This window comes from Ascidiella aspersa, chromosome 6 (assembly GCF_963924565.1).
Source record: "Ascidiella aspersa chromosome 6, kaAscAspe10.2, whole genome shotgun sequence".
Classification (NCBI taxonomy): Eukaryota; Metazoa; Chordata; class Ascidiacea; order Phlebobranchia; family Ascidiidae; genus Ascidiella; species Ascidiella aspersa.
The window spans coordinates 410,261-437,474 of record NC_139452.1 but is presented as its reverse complement, the minus strand read 5'-3'; the positions used below and the strand labels follow the sequence as shown (position 1 = coordinate 437,474).

Below are 27,214 nucleotides of genomic sequence, written 5' to 3'. Positions count from 1 at the left end.
ACTAAAGGTAAGTTGCTTAATTATTTGTCGCATTTAATTATTTTCTCCAACGCTTTGTTCTGGTAGCAACAGCAGCATATTTATTGTCGTAAGCTCATTTAAAAGCGAAAGTGTAAAAAATGTGTCTACGTTGTATCTTCAAAGCACAAGTTTTGAGGCACTTTACAAAAGTTTACCTTAAAGCTCACTTGCCGATGAAGAGCTCGACATTTCTTAGCGGTTTAACTTTTGCCATTTTCAAAGTGATTTAACTTACAGTGGTTTAACACAGTCAGTAACTCTTTAATTCACTTACAGATGAAGAGCTCGACATTTCTTGCCCTTTTCCTGCTTTTTCTGCTCGTGGCCGACTTTAGCGACGCCTGGTGGAGGAGACGTCGTCGCAGAAGGAGAAGAAGAGTTGTTCTGAGGAGGAGAGCTATTTACTTGAGGAGAAGATACTTATACTACCGCCGCAGATGGTGCTACAGGTTCGTTTGCACTGATTGTAGTTTAATTTTTTTGTAAATAACAAAAAAGTTTGAAAAACGAGCAAAAAATGCCTAAAATAATAGGAAAAATAAGTGAAATGTACCGAAGATAAAAGTAATTCGCTTTATTCTAAAATGATAACACTTTATTTGACGAACAAAGCTAGGTCTTTGTTGTCAAATACAAGCTTAAATTCACAGAATCTGAAGGTATTTTACTAGTTTTGTAAATATTTTGTCAGCTAGGTTAAAATTACGTCCAATTAAACTTATGTTAGTTTCTCGGCATAAAACGTTTCTACATTTTTTGGTCTTTTAACGGATCCCTGCGCCAAAGCAAGTTTTTCGCGCTTCCCAAAAGTTAAAAAACTTACAATGACGAAACTTATAAAGTTACAAAGAAGGTTAATGATTCCAATTGCATTACCACTGTGCGCCACTGTAATTATTTCAATCCACTTTTTAAAAAAGCAACAATAAAATTACAAATTTGGGGCAAAGATTCAAAACAAACGCTGTTAAGCATCAGTTACCGCGACATAGACTTTTGTAGTTTATGCAATTTTAACAAATAACAGCATAAACATGCATTTCTTTTTTCGCAGTATAAATTATAAAGATCGTGTTTAGGGTGGCGGACGATTTCTTCGTTTCTTTGCATTTTGTTTTAAAACCATTACAAACGTGCAAATAAAACATATGTCTATACCTTGCACATACACTTGTTGTTTAATTTGCTTTAATATTGTTAATTTTGTTCAGGCGCCGATATTTCGGGGACACAGAAGTGGAAGAAAAAGAACAAGGTTCGTGGAAATTAAAGATGTCCGATAGTTTTACTCCATTGCGATATTTTACGAATAATGTATCGCGGTCCGATCTGACGTCAAATGAGGCCATTATTAACAAACAAAATAAAAACAATGAAGCGTATAAAAGCTATTTTCAGGTTATTGGCCCAAATTAGCTCAGTGTTGAGACTTTTAGTTACCTCCAGTTGGTACCCAAGGGGTTTTTGACTGATTTACGTTTCAGCAGCAAAATTTCTGCGTTTAATCGCAAATCACGCCTGAAATTCTTGTAATTTGTTATCGAATCAGCAACGGTATCGCCCTATGTATCGGACGAGCAGCGAAACTACCAAAGTAACTAATAATCAACATTTTGTGACAAAATTATAAAAATTTTCTTGTCTTTTATTGAAAACAAAAGTGCCATACTTTATACCATTGTTGCTCTTACCTGAAGAAGAAAACGTTCTTTTCAAATGTTAGAACCACTCTAGTTATCATTTTCCAGATAACCTAGTTGCATAGAAGCAGATATCCATATATCCTGGTACTTTTAGTACATTCGCCTATTTTTCATTTTTTTATTTTTAGTGTTTAAGGAACAATAATAACGCACCCGTGACCACATTTTTAGTTGTTTGAATGTGACCTTATTTAATAATAATGTAAAGTTTTATCCAGTTGTAAGTAAAAAAAACAATAAGGTCTACCATGAAAATTACTTTTTACCCTAAATCGTTTACTTTTATTACTTTTTACCATTAAATACCATTTTTTTTTGTTCTAACCGCTTTTCTATATCATAATACGTTTTACGTCAGTTTTAGACGCGAATTTTAAAAAATAACCAACTTTTTTAGAAAATGATGGAAATGAAGAAGTGAATGATCACCATGGGGATGAGGATTTCATAAAAGATGCGGATTTTGAAGATCTTGAAAATATCCTGGATGAGAATTTGATTCCAGAGCAAGATGAAAATGGGTGAGAACCAAAAAAACACAAAACATTTAAAAATAGAAAATAAAGAAATTAAGAAATAAAAAACATTTCAAAAAAGAAAAGGTAAAAAATAAGAAATATAATAATATAAAAAAAAATAAAATCCAAAAGGTCTTTGCACAGTTTTTTTTAAAACCGTCTCAACATGTATCCATACCTGCGTTGTAGTGGCCATTAATATTCATTTTTCCTTTAAAACTCGAATCAAACGTTTGCTTTTGTCCTTTTTAAAATAAACTTAATGTATTTAAAGTCTTCATACTTCGTTCTACAAAACTATTTTCCTTTCAGGTTCAATGAGTGAAGTGCATCAAGGTTCGTGGTAATTCGTTGCAAATAAAAGCATTTTGAGATGAAACATATTTGTGTCTTTGCTGGAAGCCTTAAAATAAAGTAACGCTACAATGTGAGAAACTTAGAATGGTTGTATCGATACTCGTCCGATACTAGGGTGGTATCGATACTCGTCCGATAGTAGGGTGGTATCGATACTCGCCCGATAATAGGCTGGTATCTATGCTGATCCAAAATAGGATTTCAGACGTGGTTTGTGAGTTGCTAATTTTACAGAAATAATAAACTGAAATATCAAAAATAAAACTCTTATATCGATATTTAAAGCAATGCCAGTTATGTTTTGTTGGAGACAGGCTTTAATAAGTGTAATTGCAAAACAAACGCAGTAAGCTTATCGTTAAAATCAGTGCTCTTCCACCTTTTTTATTTTGGTAAACCCATAAAGTTGTTGTGACAAACTCATGCACTCTGTTTACTTAAAAGGTAAACTGAGGTAAAAAGCGATATGAAAAACATTATGCATATCAATATCATTATGTCATTTAAACCGAGCAGAGCTGCCGAAGTTTCCACACTGTTAGTAAGGATTCGACAATGGCTGCAGGCTGCTTGCGAGTAATATTGTATATCATAAAACAGCATTCAGTGTTAATTTCATTAAAAGTTTGTGATGCACCCTTGCATACCTTTTTGTACTGGTGCACCCCATGCATATTTTGGTACACACCGGTTAAAAACCACTCGTTTAAATGACTGGCGAATAACAACTTGAGTGGCATAAGGGGCAATTCTCTGGCTTTAGTGTGTTGTATCTCTTAAACACATTATGCCTTCCAATGCAGAGAAACGAGGAATCAATATTAACGAAATGTGTACTTTGTGTATACAACTATACAGAAAATATCACCCCTGGCAAGTTATGCTGTTGTGCAATACTTTGCTTACACTTGTATAATATGGGTTCGAAAACTGATTAAACAGGATAATTAATCTATGGTTAACTTTTGTCACATTAGAAGGAGTGAAGCATTAAGCAACAACTTCCTGGCGCGCGGCATTTACTAAACCAGGGTTGGGCAACCTTTTCCCAGTCGCGTGTGAAAACCAAACCAAAAAAAGGTCTTTGCGGGCCGTTAATTTTAACTGTGTAGACTTTATACACGCATCTTGCTATAACAACCGCAACGACTGTTAATCAGGGATAAAACCAGGTACTTTGCATTTAAAAAGTGGTCTAACCACAAGTTACACCGATGCAGGAGCAAGCTTAGAGCAAAGAAAATAAATAATTACTTTTGCTTAGTTGAAATAGCCAAAAAAATAGGAATGGCCTCAGTTTGTAAAATAGGTCGCCGGGCCGCATAATTTGCGTTGGCGGGCCGTTATTAACAGAAACGTGTGTCAATTCCATCTATAAACTAAATTTTCATAAAATTTAAACTATACCAGCATTTTATGAAGCTCACTATATATTTGGTTAAATATTTTTTTTATTTTTTAGATCAATAATGAACAAAGCAAAAAAACGACGTGTTTCGGCAATGTCTCATACCTTTTTGAAACGTTTGTAAACAACTAAATATAATTGTATCAGCACTAAGGCTTTTTAATTTTATGGCAAAAAAGTTTGACACAGCTGAATTTTAAATGGCATCATAATTATAACAAGCCAGGTTTCCACGTTAGTGCCACGCAAATGCTTTTATAAGGCCACGAAAAAGGCACCATCGATTCCACACAATAGAATTTCCTGTCGCTAGAGCAGAGGTTCCCAAACTTTTTGGGTCGCGGCATGCTTAAAATATCTGAGCTATTTGGCGGCACACTTTAACAGAACAACAATGTTGTATTATCAAGCAACACTGTTGTAGCTCGACCTTAACACACGACACATTCGACCTTAACACACGACAAACTTTATATAATTGTCTCAATATTATGAATTTGTAATGAATAGTGCGTATTTAAGTCTACAATGCTTGCGTGTATGCCTATTGGTAATATAAATACTCTCTTTTTCGAAGTTACTAAAAGTTTCGTCTTACACAATTTTTCGAGGCGGCACACAATTTGGGAATCACTGGTACAAATTGTACTTTTCTTTCTTTCGGTATGACAATGTAAAATCAAACCAAAGTCATTAACTCAGTTGTACATTGATGCAAATACCTTTATCGGATGCAAAACAGTTTTAAATAAATTTGAAATTAATTTAATTAAAAAAACAGACTGAGATTTGGAGCGCGTTATTTTAAGGTTACAAACTTTTATGAGGTGTGGTCGATGGAAATCGTAGTTTCCTCATAAATCCCAGCATAGGTTTCACTTTAACCTATTTCAGTGCGTTATCTCTATAACACATTATGCCTTCCAATACAAAGAAACGACGAATCAATATTAAGTCTTAAACTATACCAGCATTTTAAAGAACCTATTACATGTTTGGTCCAACTTTATTAACTTAAAATATATTTTGTATTTCCTTATATTAAAACTGAACGAGGCCGAAAAGTTTGACACACAATTTATGTCCAACCATCCATGTCTACTAACCCTTACCCTTTGAAAATAGTTTTATTAACAAAAACTTTTTTAATTGTGCATGCGTTAGACAACGGAAATCGTTCGTCCCTCATTAATTTAGAAATCCCAGGATAGCTTTTACTTTAGTTACAGTTTCGTTATTTTCCAAATTGTCTTGAATAACGCAAAACGGCGAGGTCATTTGATTAAAACCAGCCCCAAGTGACAGAAATCTGTAGAAAACATACCAATGTAAGTTTGATTATCAGTTAACTTACTAGCACAAGGCAACTTAATACACGCGTTTGGTGCCGTATTGGAAGTGCTTCATTTCAGTCTGTAATTTGTACAGCATCGTCGTCTTAATATAACACAGTTAGGGATAAAACCAGACCTTAGGCGCCAAAACATTGATATCAAAGCCGTTCGTCCCACACCCTCTACAGCTTCATGCTTTATTTTTTGCGTTTTAGGCCTTATTAAATAAATTAGGACTTATTCCGACGGGTTTAGGTCTTAGTCAGACGATTTTAGATTATTTTTTGGTAAATATATTACAGCGTGTTTAACTTTATTTTGTCGGGTCCAAATGTTACGGTTTTATAGATGATTCTTCTGTAAATATTATTTTCTATTCAATTTTTTATTTTGATCTCCCTATTGTGGACAATTGGCAGTTTTAACACTTTGCAAGTGAGAAAATAAATGCTATGTTTTATGTTTTTTTAGTGGCTTTATTGTGAAACAGTGTTTTAATTTGACACAAAGCAAAATAATTATTTTAAAATGGGTTTGCTTAGCTCAGGTCTGTTATGTGTTTTTAGTAAATGATTCCATACAAGCGACAATTAAAGGATACATTTTGGAACCTGAATAGCCGCTAAACCATATGGTTATATTTTATTGAAGGCGTCCATTCAATTCATTATTAGTTTGTGCGCTATTTGGCGGATTGATTGACAGCTTAATACTTTAAGGAAGCGTCGATTCCTCACGATTCGCCAACACACAGATGTCTGCTTGGAAAACTAACAATAGTGTGATTTTGTAAGAAGCCTGGTTCTGTGTTAAACGTATTCATGTTCTGTTTGTCTATCTTCGGTCTCCTGACTCTTTCCGCTAATTTGAGATTTGTTCCTTAACAAAAGGTTCTTTTTGAAATTACAATGATACCCATTCTAGATGCTGAAGTTTTTTATCTCAATTGTTGTTAGTTTGATGAGTTTGACAAACTCTTCCTTCAAAGTTGTATTTAAGCGAGCTTGGATGAAATGTTAATCACACAACTCTGCATCACAACTGCTTAAGGTGAGTGGATTTGGTCAGAAGAAACGCTTGCGTTTGCTCTTGTTGCTTGAAATAAGGCTTTATGCGTTTTTTTATTTTATTTTTACAATGTCGATGCAATAATTTAGGTCGTAAACTGGGTTAAGAAATTTTTCATAAGCGGTAAAACATAAACTGTACATACGCAATATGATTAGCCTACAATGAAATCTTTGCATTAAGAAAATAGGGGCAGTCCTAATAAAAGTTATCAAATTTTTTTCAAAATTTTTTCAAGTTATATTCGGTTAAAAATGCACTGAAATTATTTACAAACTTTAACAAATTTTAGTCAGCCTTTCGAAATTGTCATTCATTGATACATTATCTTAACAATTTAGTTTTAAATTATGTTTAACGACATTTCAACTGTAATATATCTTTATTAGAGCAATATACGTATACACGAGCTTTTAGAATTAACCAGGCCTAGTTTATTGCATTAGGTTCAGCTATTCGGTTTGCAAAGTTGTGTATCTCTGATTTAGACAAATGTATTGAACAGCATTTGCTGTATATTTTCGCTTGTGATTTGCAATTATCCTAAATCCTACTTCTATAACTAGGTCTTTGTTTTTTTGAATGACAAAAATACCAATTAAGCATTTTCATGAGTTTTGCATAAACCAGAAAAATAACTGATTTGTGTTTGACCGGTAGTGAGTAAAACATCTAAAACGTGTGGCTGACGAAGCCAAGATAGTAATTTCATACTTTAAATAACAACTTGGTGTTGATATCAATGTTTTTTTAGATCGAAATTTGTGAAAATTTCAAATTTTCTACCGATTAACCTTTAGGGGGTTTCCCAAAACTAGCGAAGTAAATCTTTAAACTTTGTTAATAGATGAAGAGCTCGACATTTCTCGCACTTTTCCTGCTTTTTCTGCTCGTGGCGGACTTTAGCGACGCCTGGTGGCGAAGAAGGAGAAGGCGACGCATCGTTTCCAGAAGAAGAATCATTCACCGAAGAAGACGCTTCATCTACAGACGCAGATTCTCCTGCTACAGGTGAAACCAGAAAAAAAAATAAGATATTAAAACTGGAAAATATAAAATTAAATCAATAAATAAGCATGAAGAAAAAAATTAAAATAAAAAAACGGCAATTTAGTTAATTGCGCTTTCTAATCTTGCTAAAGCTGTTTTTTTTTTTGGGGGGGGGGGGGGGTTCTAAATTAAATAGGTTGATTTATATGTATATATATAAACTTTACAAAACATCAAAAACATATTTACACTGAAATTATTTACCCCAACCAGATTTTTTTACTTATGCTTTGAAAAAACTTAAGAAATCTTTTAAACAATTTTGTTATTGTTATGATTATATAGACACCAAAGCGCAAATAGCAATGTGGATTTTGCCCAAAAATCTCGGGCTATGTTGTATAGGAATTAATTAATACTTTTTCTTTTGTTTTTCAGGCGTCGATTCTTTGGAGACACAGCTGAAGAAAACGAACAAGGTGGCAAAAACTAAAATAAACCTTTAGCTGGTTTGTGTATTTAACTTAAATCACTTAAGTTTTTCACTCTTGGGCAAAACTCAATGTAACTATTAAGAACACTATAGTGGAATAAGACTATCGTAAGACTTAAAATCTATACAAGGACTGTTCATGTTAAATTAATATTGGACGTTTCATTTGGAGTTCTACAACAATTATAAGTTAACGGATCAACACCTCATCTGCGAATTATATTCCTGTTTACAAAACCACCACATTTTTCGGATTTTTTGTTAAACAGGCATTTTTAAAGAAGTTAAAGCTAAAACAATTTTCCTTTAAGCCGAAAATTTTGTTTAAAGTTGCGACTTTCTTTGATTTTGATGTTTTTAAGAAAACGATGAAAGTGAGGAAATGAATGAACATCCTGAAGATGAGGATTTCCTGAAAGATGCGGATTTTGAAGATCTTGAAAAAGAGATGGATGAAGTGCAAGCTCCGGAACTGGAGTAAAATGGGTGAGGAGAAAAAAATTGAGCTAAAATTATGTAAAATGTCATTCAAATGTCTTAGATCGAGGGCCACTAAACTTAAGCCCGTGGGTTAAATCTGGCCCGCGGCATATTTTCTTAATATAGAATAGAGTTGAAATGTTGATGAATACAATTTCAAAATTAATTTTTGATAAAATTTAAAACTGTACGACGATTTATTAAGGCTTACTACAGCTTTTAATGCATGTTGTTATTTATATTTCTTCGTTAATTAAGTTAATAAACAATAATTAAGTTAATAAAGTTGGACCAAAATATTTACATCGAGCCCGCGATCGGTAATTCTTGCAGTTGAGGTTAAACCACGAAAAATTTAAGCAGAATTCGCAAAATATCTTGGTTTTTATCGCAGTTTGAATAGTAAGCAATTTAAATTGAAACGGGTTTGTCTGATGTTGTACGCAGTTTTTACTTAACCTTAAAAATCAAATAAAAGCAACAATAAACCTTCGTATCTTCAATTCAAAGTCCCATACCTGCATGATAATTGCTTTTGAAAAAGTGATGATGACTTTAATGTTAATTTAACTATTTATTATAGTTTCTGTTAAATTGCTAGAAAGTGACATGAGAAACCGTAAGCTAAAGTTTCCTACATTTTAAGACTTTATGCTTTAAAGTTTCCAATTACGCCATCTAGTCAATTGCACGATTAGTTCCTCCAAAAAATGCGAATAAAAATGTAAACTTTTGAGTTGCTGTGGTATGTTAGGAAGCATGACTGTAAGCCAAACACGAAAAATAAATGTGTAACTGCATTACGCACCTTAATTCATGGAGTTATATTCATATTAAACAGTCTTAATTTAAAAGCTTTGTTTTCAAACCATTTCTCTTACATTTTTAAGTAATTATTTTAAAATTGTGCAAAACTAATATAATTTTCTTGTTTCAGGTTCAACCAGTTAAGTGCATCAAGATTCGTTGTAATTTGTTGCAAATAAAGCAAACCGAGATAATATATCTGTGTCTTTTTAAAGCTTTAAACCCAAAGCAGGAAAAGCTGGGCAAAATGCTTCCAGCAAGCTATTTATTTTAAGACAGTAAAATTAGATGTTACTACGGTCTCAGTTCTAGGTTGCAATTTAAAGCAATAGGGAAATATTTTAAGGTGGTATTAATTGGAGCGGATTAGTTAGTTCTCATTAGTGGTTATATGCAGTAGAGAATCATTAAAAGGCGAGAAACTGTCAGTCGCAAATCAACAGGAAATCAACAGAACAAATAATGTTTACGAACTATTTCAGGCCTTTAAACCAGTGCGTTTTTTTAGAGATTTTTTTTGAGATTTTAGACTTGCTTCCTTTTCCACTTGCGAAATGTAAATCATTCGACCGTGGACCATGAGAAAATATTCAAGTAGTCCATGGCATGAAAAGAATCTTATGATTAAAGGCGCGCAAATAAAAACTTTGTATATTCCCTTATCTCTCAATTTTATGTTCTACCCTAAAATATCTTCGGCTTCTTAAAGTCCTGAAAAATATTTTTTCATATAGCAAAGCTAATGAACCTGATAACTGTTTCGAACAGCAGCAAATATTATTTAATGGAACGCGAGCTGTAGGACAGAAAAATGCTAATCTTTTTCAGTTGTGTTTAATCAGTTTCAATCGCATGGTATGCGGTCGTTTTCGCTTTTTAGCAATTGAGGGTAACGTAGGTTTAAATATTTTTTTTAATATTAGGAAATCTATAAAAAGTTACACCTGTAATATTGCACAAGGTCAGTAGTAATTCTACTAATTATTAAATAAAAAATTAGATCACGGCCTACTAAAAATGGCGCAAAAGGTTCGTATTTTGCCCGCATCCCACAGTTTGCCGATTTGTTAATTAAATTTTAACGACTTGATTGACTCCATTATTTTCATAAAGTCAAAAACCAAAGGATGCATTTGACATTTGGCTGTTCAGTTAGAAATACCACGCAAGCAAACTTTGCCAAATGAATGAAAATAGTTTTGATAGATTCAAAATAAGTTCGACAAGTGAATGGCAGTTGGCAAAAGCTAAACAGCCGCTAAACCCGTATGGTTTTGTTTGATTGAAGCCGTTCATTCAATTCCTTATTAGTTTCTGCGCCATTTCGAGATTTGATTGAAAGCAGAATACCCAAATAAACCCATAGCTGCTTGCAATCAAACGTTTAGATTGCTGCTTTGAAAGGAATTATAGTTTTAATTTTTAATTACAATAAAAAAGCGAAGACTGCCTTAATCGTTTTGATATTTTCTATTCTTAGCGCTTTCAAATGTTTCCGCTGATTTTTTAGTTGATTTAAAGAACTGAATTCATTAGAAGTTACAATGAACTCCATTCAATGGCACATTAAACGCTAATAGGTGACAAATCAATTCGAGAAGCTAAAGTTTTATCTCAACTTGGAAACTAACTTTTTATTTCACTTATTTTTTATTTGATTCGTTTGACAAACTCTTCCTTCAAATTGTATTTAAGCGAGCTTGGGTGAAATGAAAATCACACAACTCTGCATCGCAACTGCTTAAGGTGAGTGGGTTCGGTCAAAATTATGTTTTTATTATATTGTATTTTATTTTTGCATTACGTTGCAAGAATTTATGCCGTAAACTAGTTTATAATTTATTTCGTAAGCTGTAAAACATAAACTACGCATATATAAGTAAGTGCAATTTTAAAAGGGTTATTTCGGTTTGATTCATGTTATAACATTTTTTCGGGAAGCTATTTCAAAAATTATATTGGAAATAGGTTAAGGTTAAAAATATTTAGACTTTCGTGATTAGAAAACATGTTGCTCTTAATTTAACAACTGTGACTTTTGTCTCGCAGTAGACGAGTCTTCTTTTGTATTGTTAAATAACACAGGCCTCTGCTCTACTTTAAAAGTCTAAATGAAAAGTTGTAAGTTTTCTGGCGGTGGTGAATGTTACTTAATAATTTAATGGTTTTAACTAACCAAAATAAACCATTTATATTGCTGTTACAAAAGCCTACACATTGAGCACTATAACATTTGTTTTATTGTTATATAAACATTCAACAAACGCAAACATTATTACTATATAAAGATCTCAACTTTTTACTTTATTTTAAGTTGTTTAACACAACCAGTAACTCTTTAATTGACTTAGAGATGAAGAGCTCGACATTTCTTGCCCTTTTCCTGCTTTTCCTGCTCGTGGTCGACTTTAGCGACTCTTTCTTTTGGAGACGTCGGCGCCGAAGAAGAAGAAGGAGACATATTTATTACAGGAGAAGGTTCATTTACTACAGAAGACGCCATTTCTGCAGGTGGTTGGCGAATACTTTAACGGAAACCTAACAAACTAAAATATGTTTGAATATTAAAGCCCATACAGAACGAAAAGCATTTTAAACGTTTCAAATATATCTCCATTAGTGCTAAAGCAGCCTGGAGTTTTCACTAAAACCTCTAACCATTGTGCTCCAAATAATGTATTTTCGAACTTCCGCCATTCTTTATAGGGGGGGAGCTTGTATCGAATTGAATGAATATTAAATATACTTAAAATCTCTAAGTTATTAGGTAAAATAATTAGCTATGTTGAGTTAAATATTTCAGGCTTACTTTAATTGTGCTGCCGCAGAATGCTTATAAAAGTAAAAAAAATACTTGCGTTCGTACGAGCACGAAATGCCTTTAAAAATAAACAATATAAATATGCTTTGTTTATTGTGACAGTATTTATTAGTCAGTTGACACAAAATGTTTTTTTAGCTAAACCTTTGACGTGCTATGGATGGTGGAAGAAGACTCCTCAACCTGTCATTTTACTTTTTACTTTATTTTTAACAGACGTCGATATTACGGAGACACAACTGAAGAAAATGAACGGGGTCGGTTTCGCTTCACAATAAATAGATTTGTTTTTATTTGCTGTGGCTTTAAACAACTACCGAATGTTAAGCATAATTTGGACTAAAAATTACAAAATGTTGGCGTTCTTTTTTTAAAAAAATAAATAACATATACTCAAAAACAAACTATGGAGCCTCCAGTAAAAATCTATAGAATTATTCACAATTGGTTGTGAGACACATGTATTTTCTTAACAACAGTACAACAGATATCATTAGCATAAATGTTAAACTGCCAAATATGCTACTTCGTCTTATTTTAACTATTATTGTAAAGATTATTTTTTAATAAAACATTATTATTCTAATCCTATCAGTTTTGTTTTTATCAGAAGTAGGTATAATTTTGAACAATCGAAATATATTTTGAAAATCTGAATATGTTTTTATTTAAAATGATCCCAAAATGTTCACAATTTTACCTACTTATGAATAGGCTTTGTACGTCTTACTAGAACCAATATGTTCCAAATTTTTTTTAAGTAAAGGCCAGAAAGAAGCAAGTTTTTCACCTAAAATCAATTTTACTCTAAATTTATTTCCCAGAAAATGACGGAAATGAAGAAGTGAATGATCACCATGGAGATGAGGAATTTACAAAAGATGCGGATTTTGAAGATCTTGAAAACGACTTGGATGAAGTCCAAGCTCCGGAGCTGGAGTAAAATGGAAGAGGTTAGAACGAAGTAAAAAAATGTTTTCTGGCTTCATTACCTAAAAAATGCATTATTTATCAGAAATTATTTCGCATTTTTTAAACCCAATTTAAAGGGTTTCTTAGTAATTGAAATTATGGTATTGTCTATTTTATCGAATATCATGACTTCGGTATTTTTGTTAAAACTTTGTATTCAATTCTGCTATATCTTTGTAAATGTCGCATTTGTCTAATTCTAAATAGGGTAATCAGGTGACACTATATAAAGACAATTGTATCGATTCTCGACAAGCTTTCGCACAACCGTGATTCATCGGAACAAAGTAGAAACCATCAGGTGTTTATATCCGACCCGCGATCGTGATATGTTAAAGCTCTTTTCAAACACAAGTTTCATGACCCCTGTCTTGGATGTTAAAGCAACAATATAACTTCGTATCTTAAATTTAAGTCCCATATTTTTTTTGCGTTGCCTTGGCACCAAAAACTTATAACAATTTACGCGTGAAATTTGGGGTGCTGCAAAATGTTAAGAAGAATTGCTGTTAGCAAAAAAAACTATTAAAAATATATGTGCATCTGCATTTCTCAATTTATGGACTTATATTCATATTTAACAGTCTTACGTTAAAATATTTGTTTTAAAAAATAGTTTGCTTCCATTTTTAAGTTATTATTTTAAAATTGTGCAAAACTAATCTAATTTTCTTATTTCAGATTCAATCTTTGAATTGCATCAAGATTCGTTGTAATTTGTTGCAAATAAAACAAACCGATATAAAACATCTGTGTTGTTTTTGTAACCAAAACAGGAAAAGCTAATTAGAAGGCTTTCAACAAGACATTCGATTTATACAGGAAATATAGATGTTTGTAGGCGGTCTCAGTTCTAGGTTTCGATTATCTTAAAGCACTATAGCAAAACTTTTTAAGGTCATCTAGATAATTAAATCAGCTTAATTCTAATCAGTGAAAAAGCAAGCCGAAACGGCGTATTAGAGAAGATTGCGGACAGCACATTTGAAAAATGAAACCTATAGTTAGTACTTTGTACTTTTTTGCTAAAAAGAAAGGATGCAGATACACCGTACCGGTGAAAAAATGTTCACTTTTGTACCAGGCCATCCCGCCAACTCCTTGAATGTATTTAAATTAAGATTCCAGTAATATAATTGTGCATCGAATGATAGCCTGAGGTTTTCTAAAGTTACTTGCTGTAGACGTCCAATGTGACGTGATTCTAACAAGTTTATTTTTGTGCGTTCTCGGTAAGAATTTATTACAGTTTCACTCCTGGTTCTAATTTTAATACCCTTTTTATTGGACAGTTAACTGGCAATAAAAAATTTTATAAGATGTAGAACAGGGGTCGCCAACCTACGGCCGCGGGCCGGATCCCCGCCGATGTAATTCATCCGGCCCGCCGCCTCTTTGACAAATTAGACACGAGTCTATTTCACATACTTTTTGACTATTTTAACTACGTAAGTGCAAAAAATATTCGCGCTTCGCGCAAATCAACATTCTACCTACGCTGTGTTTACTAGATCAGCGCTTCTTTACCGTTGCGCCGTGAAAAGCTGCCAAGTGCGTCACGGAAAAACGGAAAACGTATTCAAAATATTGGACATATATTTTTTAACATTTTTTTTATTTTCGGCAATATAATAAAAACTTGCAAGAAATTGAACCCAAAATTACCCAAAAAAATTGCGCTCGCTTCGCTCGCCAGGGGTTAGTAATATGGATGACGAAGTGTGGACTCACATTTTAAATCAAACAAACGCTTTTTTTATTTGCGCCAACACTTTAGCGCCTCCTTAACGTAATTAAAATCGTTTTAAGTACAAAAACGAACCGTCCGCCTGATTCACAGTTGTTTTAACATGAAAATAACACAATTCTTAGTTAACTATTACAATCATGTTTTGCGGCCCGCAGAGATCTTTCCGAGTTTCGTTTTGGCCAAAAGGTTGCCGACCCCTGGTGTCATTAAAAGACAAAAGATTTAAGCGTGCAAATACGTTTTCGAACTATTTTTTAAAGCACCGCTCTGCAACCTTTTTTTACGCGCGGCACACTAACAGAGCTCAACAAAGACCTTGGAGACGTGAGCTAATATCCCAGGTAGTCCATACAATAAGAAGTGTCTTATGGTGAAAGTGGCCAAAGGCGCAAATATCAACGTAGTATACTTTATTATATTTTAATTTTTTTTTAATTTTTTTTTGGTTTATAGCCTCCCTGAAATATTTTGCCAGCAGATGCGATAATAATAAGGACAAAAATAACTATCATTTTACAGCTGTATTTAAAAGGTTTTAATCGCATGTTATGACGCCCTTGCTGCTTTGGTAAAATACTTGGAAATACATTTTTAGATGCGTTATTCGCTTTTAAAACTTTTCGAAATATGACTTTCCGCGATTGGACGTAACATAGATTTGAAGAAAGTTTTTTGATATTAAGAAATTTATGAAAAGGCAACACCTGGATTATTTCGTACGCGGTTATAAGTAATCTTACTAATTATTCTTCTAACTTTGCTTATAATTAAATTTTACATTAATAAAAAACAGAAAAACCTGATATAACCCAGCACACCAAACGCTAGACACTGCTTTAAGCCATCATAAGGTCTAGTTTAAAAAAAGTTAATGGACAAATTGCGAAAGTTTACACTAAAAGTGTCAAAATAACTTGGGCTGAATACAAGAGCTAGGTTTACTGAGTAACTGCTAGAAAATGATTCACAATAATCTTTGATAATACTTAATCAAAATCTGGTGGAAGTTGTTGGAAAAAGCAATGTGATGTACGTTTTTGATTTTTGTCTTAACATGTGATTAGCCGACCAACTCACTTTGCACATGAAAATACATAGGCGGTCACGGCGTAATTTGACTGCGTGGAATGGCGGTTCAGTAATGCAACAATGAGCCAAGATAAGAACTTTGTGCAACACCAGCTTTTATTATACCCAAAATAAATATGCGGCTATCACGCGGCCCACAATTACATAAAATACAACTCGCAGCCAACTTATAATGGCCTAATTAAGGTCCACATTTGGCTCGCGGCCTACAGCTTGCCGATCACTGCTGTAGAAGATAGATAAATGTATTTATTCGGAATATCAAACGCAAAAGGAAACAATAAAACAACACACCGCTACGTAAATCACGGTTCTGAGTTCCCAGGGGGCAGCGAAAGACCGTTAGGTACATCGAGTCAGCTGCCCCCTGGTAGTGGTTCTATTCGCATTAAAAAATGTTGTAAGGAATGAATCGTATTTAAATTACATAGAGAATAATACGCCGACAGAAGTTTCATGCGTTTATTGTATTTAACTTGTCTATTGACTCAATACTTTTCACAAGGTCAAAAAACAAAGGATGCATTTGACATTTGGCTGTTCAGTTAGAAATACCACGCAAGCAAGCTTTGCCAAATGAATGAAAATAGTTTTGATAGATTCAAAATAAATTCGACAAGTGAATGGCAGTTGGCAAAACCTAAGCAGCTACAAAACCCGTATGGTTATGTTTGATTGAAGCCGTTCATTCAATTCCTTATTAGCTCAGCGTTATTCGAAGATGTGATTGGCAGCTGAATACCCCAAAAAACCCATAGCTGCTTGCAATCAAACGTTTAGATTAAAATGGATAATAGTTTGATTCTTAATTACAATGGAAAAGCGGAGACTGTCTTAAACGTTTTGATATTTTCATTCTAAGCGCTTTCAAATGTTTCCGCTGATTTTTAAGTTGATTTGAAGATTTTTAGTTCTTTAGACGACATCTATTCCATATTAGTTGACAAATTCATTCCGAGATGCGCTAAAGTTTTATCTCAATTGTTGTTAGTTTGATGAGTTTGACAAACTCTTCCTTCAAATTGTATTTAAGCGAGCTTGGATGAAATGTTAATCACACAACTCTGCATCGCAACTGCTTAAGGTGAGTGGGTTCGGTCAGGAGAAACGCTTGCGTTTACTATTTTTTTTATTATTTTGTATTTTTTTTTTGCATTGTCTTTGCAAAAAATTATGCCGTAAACTAGTTTATGAAACTTTGCGTAAGCTTTAAAAACTATGCATAAACAAGTGATTGCAATTTGAAACGATTTATTTTTGCTCGTGTGATGTTAAATTTTTTTCGGGGAACTATTTCATTTAACATTTCGCGCTCTTTGCAAGATTACATGTAAATAGGTTAAGGTTAAAAATATTTTGTACTTCGTGATTAAAAATCATGTTTTTCCTAATTTGACAATTATGGCTTTCTTGCAGTAAACAATTCTTTTTTTGTTGTTTATAAATAACACAGGTTTTTGCTTTATTTCTTTAAATTCAAGCCGTAAATTGGCTGGCGGTGGTAAATGTTATTAATATCTCAATTTTTTTCAACTTAAAAAAATTTCGAAAACATTGACTTTACAAATAAAATAATTTAAATTCAAAATAAAAAACATTATAATCGTTAAATAGAAGGGTTTTAAATTGGCACTAAAACATTTGGTTTATTGTTATAGAAACAGTCAACAATTTTAACATTATTACTAAATAAATGTCTTAACCTTTCAGCACTTTTGAAAAGGTTTACCACAATTAGTAACTCTTTAAACTTTACTTACAGATGAAGAGCTCGACATTTCTTGCCCTTTTCCTGCTTTTTCTGCTCGTGGTCGACTTTAGCGACGCCTGGGGGAGACGACGACGACGACGTCGAAGAAGAAGAAGGAGAACCATTTATTTCAGGAGAAGGTTCATTCACTACAGACGACGCCGATTTTTCTGCAGGTCGGTTGGCGTTTAAGTTTATAAAAAAAAAAAGTGACTTACTGCACTGATGATAACAAAATAAATTGCCGAAACGTTTGCTAATAAAAGAATGAATCTTTTATCTATTATTTGGGCCACTCTGTTTCTACTGAAAACTAAAGTCCATACAGAAGTAGCACCGGCGAATGGCTATTTCTCAACCTTCTACCCGCTGAACCTGTGTAGCTCAGTTGGTAGAGCGACGGCCCGGTATGACCGAGGTCGTGAGTTCGAACCTCACTGCAGGCTAGTTGTTTTTCTAGTCTGCTCTGCTTGCATCATTGATCAACAGATTTGGTGAGTCTGCAATGGCTTTCTGTGTAGGCTACGTACAGAAGTAGGCAGCAGTTAAAACGTTTCGAGCATTTTCCCATTTGTTTTCAACATCAGATATATGAGGATATTCCTACCAGGTCTAACTAAAACCTCCAACCATTGTGCTTCAGATAATGTATTCCTGACCTTACGAACAGCGTTTTTTATGAAGGCTAAATTGAAATATTGATTTATATCTGTGGTTGTCGAATCTTTTCCACTTGCGTCGTATTGAAAATATAATAAATAAATTTCGAAAAAGCGTATGGTCGACATAAACCTGTGCGCAATACAAAAACAAACTAATGTTTAATAAAGCCTTGTGTCTTTGGGCCTATGTTATAAATTTACCTGTCACATTTAATAATATCTCCAAACAAGTTTGACTTGTTTAACCACTTGTTCAACTAATAATATTATTATTTAAAAATATGAAGCGATGTTAAAATATTCCAGGCTTACATAAATTATGTCGTGACAGAATGCTTGTTAAATGTATAAAGCACTTGCCTTCTTACGAGCACAAAATGCTTTAAAAGAATAAACTTTGTTTATTGTAACAATATTTATAAGTTGGGTCACAAAAAGAACCCAACCGACGAAAAATTTTTCACCTAAACCTTTGGCATTTGTGTTGCAAGTTAACTTGTTCTATTTTCACTTCCAGGCGTCGATCCTATGGAGACACAGCTGAAGAAAATGAACAAGGTTCGTTGAGATCGCTTCACATTGAAGTTTATTGCTTGAAAACGTGTTTTGCCATTAGCGGATGTTTAGGACTAAAATTACAAAATGTTGGCGTTATTTCTTTAAAAAAAATACAATGCATAAAAGTACAATATGGGGACTACCCTCAAAAGTCATAGAATTATTCGCAATTGTTTGATATTGTAAACTTAACATGTTTTTATTGTACCCAGCCATCATAAGAATAAATGGTGAACCGCCTAATATGTTACCTTATATATTTTTGCAAGTGAAATGCAACTATCATTATCAAGATTTTTTATGAAATATTAATATTTTAACACGATCAGTTTTTCTTTATTTATCACAAGTAGGTATAATTTTGAACATTTCAAATATCATTGAATTTCTGAATATATATTTTTTCATTTAAAATGATACCGGGAAGGATTTGACATCCTTACTGCGTCTTAATAGAACCATTATGTTCCAAATTATAGTTTTAGTTTATAAGATTCAACATATTTCTAATTTTTTTCTTTCATTTTAAATGCTTTTGACTAAAACTGTCGTTTTTACAAGTAGAAGTCCAAAAAGAGCAAGTTTTTCGCCTAGTAAATCAATTTTACTCTAAATTTATTTCCCAGAAAATGACGGAAATGAAGAAGTGAATGATCACCATGGAGATGAGGAATTCATGAAAGATGCGGATTTTGAAGATCTTGAAAACGACTTGGATGAAGTCCAAGCTCCGGAGCTGGAGTAAAATGGAAGAGGTAAGAACGAAGTAAAAAAATGTTTTCTGGCTTCATTACCTAAAAAATGCATTATTTATCAAAAATAATTTCGCATCTTTTAAACCCAGGGGGTTTCTTAGTAATTTTAATTATGGCTATTTCATTGAATATAATGGCTTCGATATTTTTGTTAAAACTTTGTATTCAATTCTGCTATATCTTTGTAAATGTCGCATTTGTCTAATTCTAAATACGGCAATCAGGTGACACTATATAAAGACAATTGTATCGATTCTCGACAAGCTTTTGCACAACCGTGCTTCATCAGAACAAAGTAGAAAATGAAGCACCTGATTTATTTAATTCTGTCATTGCAAAGCCTGGACAACGTTGACACAACTTTCTTTTTCAGATTCCTGCTTCCAGATCACAAAGAGCAACAAAATAAACCGTGTTTTGCTGTCATCAATAAAATTGTGCTAAAACCAACATTTTGTGCTTGAATTTTCTAAAAGTAGTAAAACGCATGAACAAGTAATTTCGTTGAAAATAAGTTGTTAGCATTTGCACAGATAAGGCCACGCTAATTAAAGGTATTTTTAGACAGAAATGATTGTTTTTACAAAATATTCAATTCTTCGTAAAAACAAGAAAGGCACAAAAAACAATAAGAATCCATAATCTCTAAAACAGCCACTAGGGGTGTCTATTAAAAGCGTTTCTGACATAAATTTAAAAACAGAATATCAGCGGCGCGTAATGAATTATGACGTAATAACGTTATGCACCTGACGTTTAATAAAGAACAAAAATAAAATTGTGTTATCCAAAGGTGGTAATTTGGCCCTAAATACCGTGTTTAGTGATAAAACACAAATTACAGCCTGTAGTTTTAAAATGCACAACTTAAAAAAAAAAGCAAAAATCTAAACCAAGCAAATAAGAGCAGAGTTCGAACTTAACAAATAGCAACATTCAAGTGCTGTCCTAATTACAAACAACAGCTGTAAATGTAAAGGGTGTTTGTTTTGTTGCAACACAATGGACCGCTCGAATGCTCGAAGTTGAACACAACAAAAAAAAAACTAGAGCGTAATGGTTGGAGGTTGTAGTAAGACGTGGAATAAATATAAAACCCATATACAAGATAAAGTAACATTTTGGACGTTTTAAATAAAATCTAAACATATATTCAAATGTTCCAAAAAGTTCTCTATAGGCTTTGGTATTTGTAAAACAGATATTAAATCATATTTTTCCATTTCGACCACTGTGTTTGGATTAACACATTTTCTTTTTCAGTCAGCACTTCTCGTCAGTTCACGCGTTTGCTTCCTAAGGCACAATTTGCTTTCAGTCAGCCTCCAAATGCTGAAGGGTTTTCAAAAACTGCAAGGAAAGGTTGACAGAAGCTGCAGGTTATCGTTGTTTTGGTGTTAAGACAGTGAAATATAATAGTCCAATATCTTGTTCTGCCGGCCTTTAATACAGCACGGCTTTCTTTTCACTTATTGCTTTTATCCAATTAAAAAAGTTGCATTTTAGAAAGTGTGTCGGTTAATCAAAGCCCAACAAATAGCAGACTGACTGCTTATCAAAATGAACCTATTTATTGGGATTCCAGTGATATTTAGCACAACATCAACGTCAGAATAGAACGCAGTTGGGAATAAGAAACAAATGCGACTAATATATAAGAACGTCTAAAATCGAAGTTAGACCGTAACCAGTCGGAATAACACCGAAATTACCAGAATGAGGCCCCTACAACTGTTTTGGGCCCCTTAAATCTAAACAGGCTCCAACAAATGCGCCTAAACGTCGACACCAAAACGGCCAGTGCCAGACCCATGGCCCCCGATCGTCCAAAACCCTCTATCTGCAGTTTAAGGCGTTATTTTGACCATTTAGGTCTTATTTAGGCGATTTAAATATTACTGCGTAGTTGGCTTTATTATGTCGCTGGTCTTAATACTATGTTTTTGTAGATACTCTTATTTGGATATTGTTTCTTTGTAGGTTTTATTGTGTGTTCCCACAAAATGCTCGCTGTTTCTGCTAAAGTGGTTACCTAACCTACGTCGGAGGTATTTTGAAAAATCAATACTTCTTTTTCTGCGCCAATTTTACCACCGTTTTTATATATCTCTATAGAAGTCTTAGCCATTTCTTCGTTTTCTAAATGAACGTTTTTTGTGATCTGCAAGCCATAAAAAATAAGTGGCTGTCAACATCTAAGGTGGTCCATTGTGCAATTTCTTGCAGCGTAAGGCCCCACTGTGCATGCGAACGCGATAACAATAAAATATCGTGTCAACACAAAAAATGTACTCTCGGTAAATTTGAAATCAATGACAAGTGACATGAAAGAAATAATAAAGTACGCGAAATATCTGACGTTTGCAGTTAAATTTCTTAAGTGTTTTTTGCCAATTCGACTTTATCAGGTTGTAGATCTTGATTAGTTTTATTTAGTTATTTACTTCTACTTTGAAAAACGATTTGCGCTAATATATAGACATAAAAAAGAAGTATGTGTAAGGAGCCAGCAAACATCGTCTATAAAACTATAGCCTTAAAGGCTGTAGACCCCACAGTTTGACTCATATTTCAGGAAATAGTTGACTTACACAAAACCGCTGCCAGTAGGAGCTTTATTTTCTGAGTTAAAAAAGCCTATCAGGCCTATACGACCTTTGACCCCAAGCCCAACCTCTAACTTTATCACTAACTCCCTAATAATTGTAACCATAACCCAATTGCTATTTGCTAAGAAGTCAAACGGTCAACAGATGCAGGTGATGTCGCGTACATTAGTCAGGCGAAGTTTTGAGGTTGTAAAGAAAACTTCAAGCTAATAATAGCATTGTGTGGACATTCTTTAAAACAATACACCCTATCTACGTCATAATTAATTCTTTTAAGGCAGTGGTCGGCAAACTGCGGGCCGCAGAGCATTTTCAGTGGGCCGCGAGTTATTTTGTAATATTTTAGTGCAACGAGTTGTGGGCCGCTTGATAGCCGCTCAATCGTACATTCATTGCACTGTATTTGAAAAGTTGGTGAGGCTAAGAATTATATTGTCTCAGCGTGTTTCAGGCCCGCTTGCCAAATATGACCCTGAGAGTGCCTGTCAAACTATATTTTTTGCCAACTTTAACTATGTAAACGCAAAATTTTCCGCGCTTCGCGCGTATATTTCTTGTTTGTAGTATGTTTTACATTATGGCAGTGTTTTCGGTTTCAAGGCGAATGTAATATTTCACGTTTCTACATCCTAAGAACCCCTGTTTTTCGTGTTTCGTGCGAACGTTTTCCCCGGTGCCGCCATTCAGCTGTGGAGATGATATAGTGGTAATATAAAGTATACACGCCTAACGTAAACAATTCGCCAAATGACGTTTAGCTTCATACTTGCGCACGAGTTCATTCGAGAACAACAAGTGTTTCAAAGAACAATTGTTTTATGACGTAACTTTGTGACGTCATTCTAATGTCCCCAACTCAAAACAAATATCCTGAATCCATCCAGTATTTCATAGCGGTTTGTAAATATTTTAACTTTATCCAATATGTCCTCTATTAGTAACAGGTGTTCAATTTGCCATGAGTAAAAATATTTAATTGATACTTTCTATTCTGGGTATAATTTGACTAATATTTTGTCTTGTAGAAAAAATTAGACTGATAATCTGTCTTCTGTTTAAGAAACATTTGAAGTTATTTCAAATCGTTTATTGCATGAACACAAATTCTTAAATGTTCTTTAAGCTCAGTGTTTTCTTCTTTATGCTTCTATTCGTGAAATCTGAAACAAAAAAGACAAGGATTATTGAATGAAATGTGTTTAAGGTAAGTCACACCCTAATACTGGAAACCTTTTGCCTCCTTATTGTGTTGATCCTCCGATCTCTTATTAACACTTGATCAACTTTTACTACCCTTATATCTCATCCGTTTTTACCCTTTGGAATATTTTTTTTCATTCTTAGCCTCATTCTTTCCACCGAATTCTATTTTTTCGACTTCGTACTCATTTTGCCCGTATTTCATACTCAGACCCGCTATCCCTACCCTCAACCCCAGTTATTTTACTCCCAAACCCCAAAATCGAACAATCTTGCTTCATTTCCCTCCCTATATTATTTTCTCATATATTTCTCTATTTTTACCCTCAACCCAATTGTTTCAATTTTCCGTCTTTTCCAACCTTATTTTTACCCCTCAGCTCCAGTTATTTAACCCCAAACCCCAAAACCCACCAATCTTGTTCGACTTCCTCCTCCATATTATTCTCCTCTGCATCAGGAACTTCTTCTCCATGCTCATCCTCACCAATCATCTCTTCAATTTCTTGGTCTGAACAAACGTTTTAGGTTCACCAACAATCGTGTTTAAAATTTTAAACCACATCCCTCTAAAGTATCGCCTTTCTAATATTATTCCTTCCTTAGCTTACTTTTTATTCAAGTCGAGAGAGAACCTCAAGTTACTCTCTTTATTCAAAGTTAAATCAAAAGTCGTCGTTTTGCAAAAAAACACAGTTTTGCGACTGTTGTTATTAAATTGATGTCAAACGCTATTTTTATTTTGTAGTACATATTCAAAAAAAAAATATTGTAGTATATTCAAATATTGTAGTACAAATTAACTAGGACTTCGCATGCCACTAGCATTGCACGGTTAAGTGCATAAAATATTAGGTTTCATAAAAACAAAATGTTTCGGCATGGTTTTTACTTTTAGGTCCAATTATCACACATTTGATGTAACAATCGCACCTAATAATGTTGCAAATTTACCATTTTAGGGACTTATTGCGAAACTTGTTGAAATTAAATGTTTTACCTTGGTCTTCAACGGCCTCGTCTCCCAATCGTCTTCTCCTTATAAAGATCCTTTATAAACAAAATTTAATGTGAGAAGACAGAACAACAGTAACATGGGGGGATACCGGTTGCAACAGAGTAATTTAGCCTTTATTCATGTTTGATGTGATTTTCACATTGAAAAGTAGCAAAATAAAAACAAACTTTAAACGATACTTTGTTAAAAGCAAAAACAATTTGAACGGTATGTTTCAATTAAAAGCGAAAAAAGTTCTAACGCTACGGTTTGCTCTATAATTTAAAAAAATGAATACTTCAAACCAGACTTGTACAAATAGATTTATTTAGCTTTTGAAATTGCATTGGCATTGGAACTTAATTTTTGTTTTCGCAAACTAGATTACAATTACCGGATGCCTAAAAATTTGAAACAGAAATGTCGATTACCTTCAATTCTTTACAATTAATTTAATTTTAGTCGCAATTTGTTCTTTTAAGAATGTGAATGGTAAATATGTTTATGCTAATTTTTTTATCTTTTAAGCATAAGCTCCTTATACTATAAAAATCACCTACAAATTTTTTCGACCAAAGAGTGTTAATTAAAATATTTTTTTCGACTGAAACACTAAAATTGCCGTTAGAAAAAGTATCATTTTGGATAAAATCCGAATTCGGATTAGAATTGGAGCACGCAAGAAATTGGCAAACTACATAAGGATTAGTTTTGCTCTAATTCAATAAATTAAAAAACTAAGATTATCTTATTGTCCAAGGCTTCTCTAAACGGTGCCTTCTTCTGAAGCAATTGCGAACAAAAAACAAAAGAAGATTAAACGGTACCTTATTTGCATTAAATTACATTAAAATGTTAAACTGTACCTCCTTCTGAAGCACCTTCTGCATCTGAAGATTCGTCTTCTTCTGTAGCAAAATCTCCTTCTGCTAATTGACTCTCCCATGTCAATGATGAGAAGAAAGACCAGGAGCAGAGCTAGCATCATCGAACTCTTCATCTGCAACAAACAGACGACTTTAACTATCAATGTGGATTTTTGCCGATTGGGTAAGTTTAAAAAAATATACATCTTTTGCTGATCTCATAAATGGGTTATAAATGGTATTTTAAACAAAAAGTATTTTAAAGTTATAAATTTTTTAACTTTAAATTCTTGGTTTTTGCCGATTGAGTGAGTATAAAGAAATATAAATCTTTAACCGATTACGTAGATGTGCTATAAACGGTATTTCTAATTAATAGGTGTTTTTTTTAAAACATTAACCACCTAGGTTTCTTAAAGTAATAGGTTTAAGGTCCTTAATGTGGGTTTTTAAAAAAAATACACTTTTTACTGATCTCATACAGGGGTTATAAAAAGAGTTAAACATGTTCAGTTTAAAACAAATCTATAATTTTGCATCCCACAACACTTTAACTTTGTTTATCTTGATCAAGAAATATGCCGCTGACGGTAGAACCAACTCTGTAGAATTAACTTTGTAGAAATCTCTAGAAGTAACTCTGTAGAATTGCCTTTTTAGGCGACCTTTAGGCGACCCCTGTAAATTTCAACCATCTTACCTTGTTTGTTGTCTTGTTGTTTTAGCTGAATCTTCAAATCCAGGAATAATTTCGAAGCAAAATCCCAAGCTTATATATCCTTCGAGCGGAACCTCCCACTCTTCCTCCCAGTTCCTCCCACTCTTCTTGCTCCTCCTCGCATCCTGAGTGGGATCGCTCCATCCACGAATTAATCCTCCCGCGGATCTTTCAGCTGTAGGTTTGTTGTTTTACCGGGCTCTGCTGCTAAACCTCTTTCCTGGCTTCTTGCAAACTCGCCTGGCCTTTAATAATTTTGCAGATATTTTGAGGATTGCCTCTGACAACTATAATATTTCATATAATATTTTATTTCATATTTTATTGAAGTATATATTAACTGTAGTGCTGTAATAAAGTCTTGTCAAGTCATTTGTTGAATAACCTAAGTTCTTGTCCTGACATTTGTGTAATAACTTACGTCCAATTCAAGTCTCAACGCAATAAGAATATCAAAGCCCATACAGAAGTAGGTATCATTTTGTTTCGAATATCTCCTTACATGTTGCATATTGATGTTGGAAATAAAAAGAGTTATTCGAAACGTTCAAAATGCTTCCTACTTCTGTATGGGCTTTGATATTCTTATTATGTCTTACTACAACCTTCAGCCATTATGCTCCAAACTTAAGTTCAAGTCAAGTCATTGACTTAAGTCACTACAACACTAATTAACTGACAATTGTCTGCTGTAATTAAATATATTTTAAAAAATTTGAAAGTAAAACTATTTCCTTGGTTCCAGAAAACCCTTCGGGCATTAGATCAGCGTTTAACCCTAACTTTTTTAGGCTCGTGTTACCCTTCATCAGCTCCACTAGCATTTCGGTAAACGCTTTGCTGGATGTCACAAAAGCTAAATGAAATAATACATTTGAAATTTACCAAAGTAAGAAAAAGCATCTTTGATTTTTTGCAATTGAATCGCACACGAGAAATGTAATACGTACCAATAGAGCAAGGCTTGGAATCCTAGCAAATTTCTATCGACAACATTGAGCGTTAGAAACAGCACCCGTAACCAGTACATGCAATTGTTCTGAGCACTTGTTTTAACGATGACTTACTACAGAGCGTAATATTTATTTCATCAACGATTCCTAAAACATAATAAAAACACGGGTTGTGCGGGCCACGGTATTATTATCACTTTTTTAAAGGCTTAAAGGGAATAATTCCAAGCTCTTCAGTTAAGCCAGTCCATTATTTTACCGCTCTGTAAATACATACTTGTAGCAATACTTGGGTTGGTTGCGAAATTGAATGATTCTTGGCACGCAAAACCCCG

At 33.6% G+C, this 27,214-nt stretch overlaps 1 protein-coding gene and 1 long non-coding RNA gene across 2 annotated transcripts; one reads left to right on the top strand and one right to left on the bottom strand.

Annotated features, from left to right (window-relative positions):
• Window positions 1-273: 273 nt before the first annotated feature.
• Window positions 274-2,621, top strand: LOC146139041 (uncharacterized). Its single transcript, XM_083392252.1, has 4 exons — window positions 274-470; window positions 1,233-1,276; window positions 2,122-2,245; window positions 2,555-2,621. Exons 1-4 carry the CDS (start codon window positions 298-300, stop codon window positions 2,565-2,567), a joined length of 354 nt encoding a protein of 117 aa, XP_083248378.1. The 5' UTR covers window positions 274-297; the 3' UTR covers window positions 2,568-2,621.
• A 20,596-nt stretch (window positions 2,622-23,217) lies between these two features.
• On the bottom strand, window positions 23,218-26,030 carry LOC146139040 (uncharacterized). The gene is made up of 5 exons (XR_014501314.1): window positions 25,909-26,030; window positions 25,209-25,342; window positions 24,346-24,395; window positions 23,760-23,856; window positions 23,218-23,305 (listed from the first exon to the last, which is right to left on the bottom strand). It is a non-coding gene; the product is annotated as an uncharacterized LOC146139040 (long non-coding RNA).
• Window positions 26,031-27,214: the final 1,184 nt, after the last annotated feature.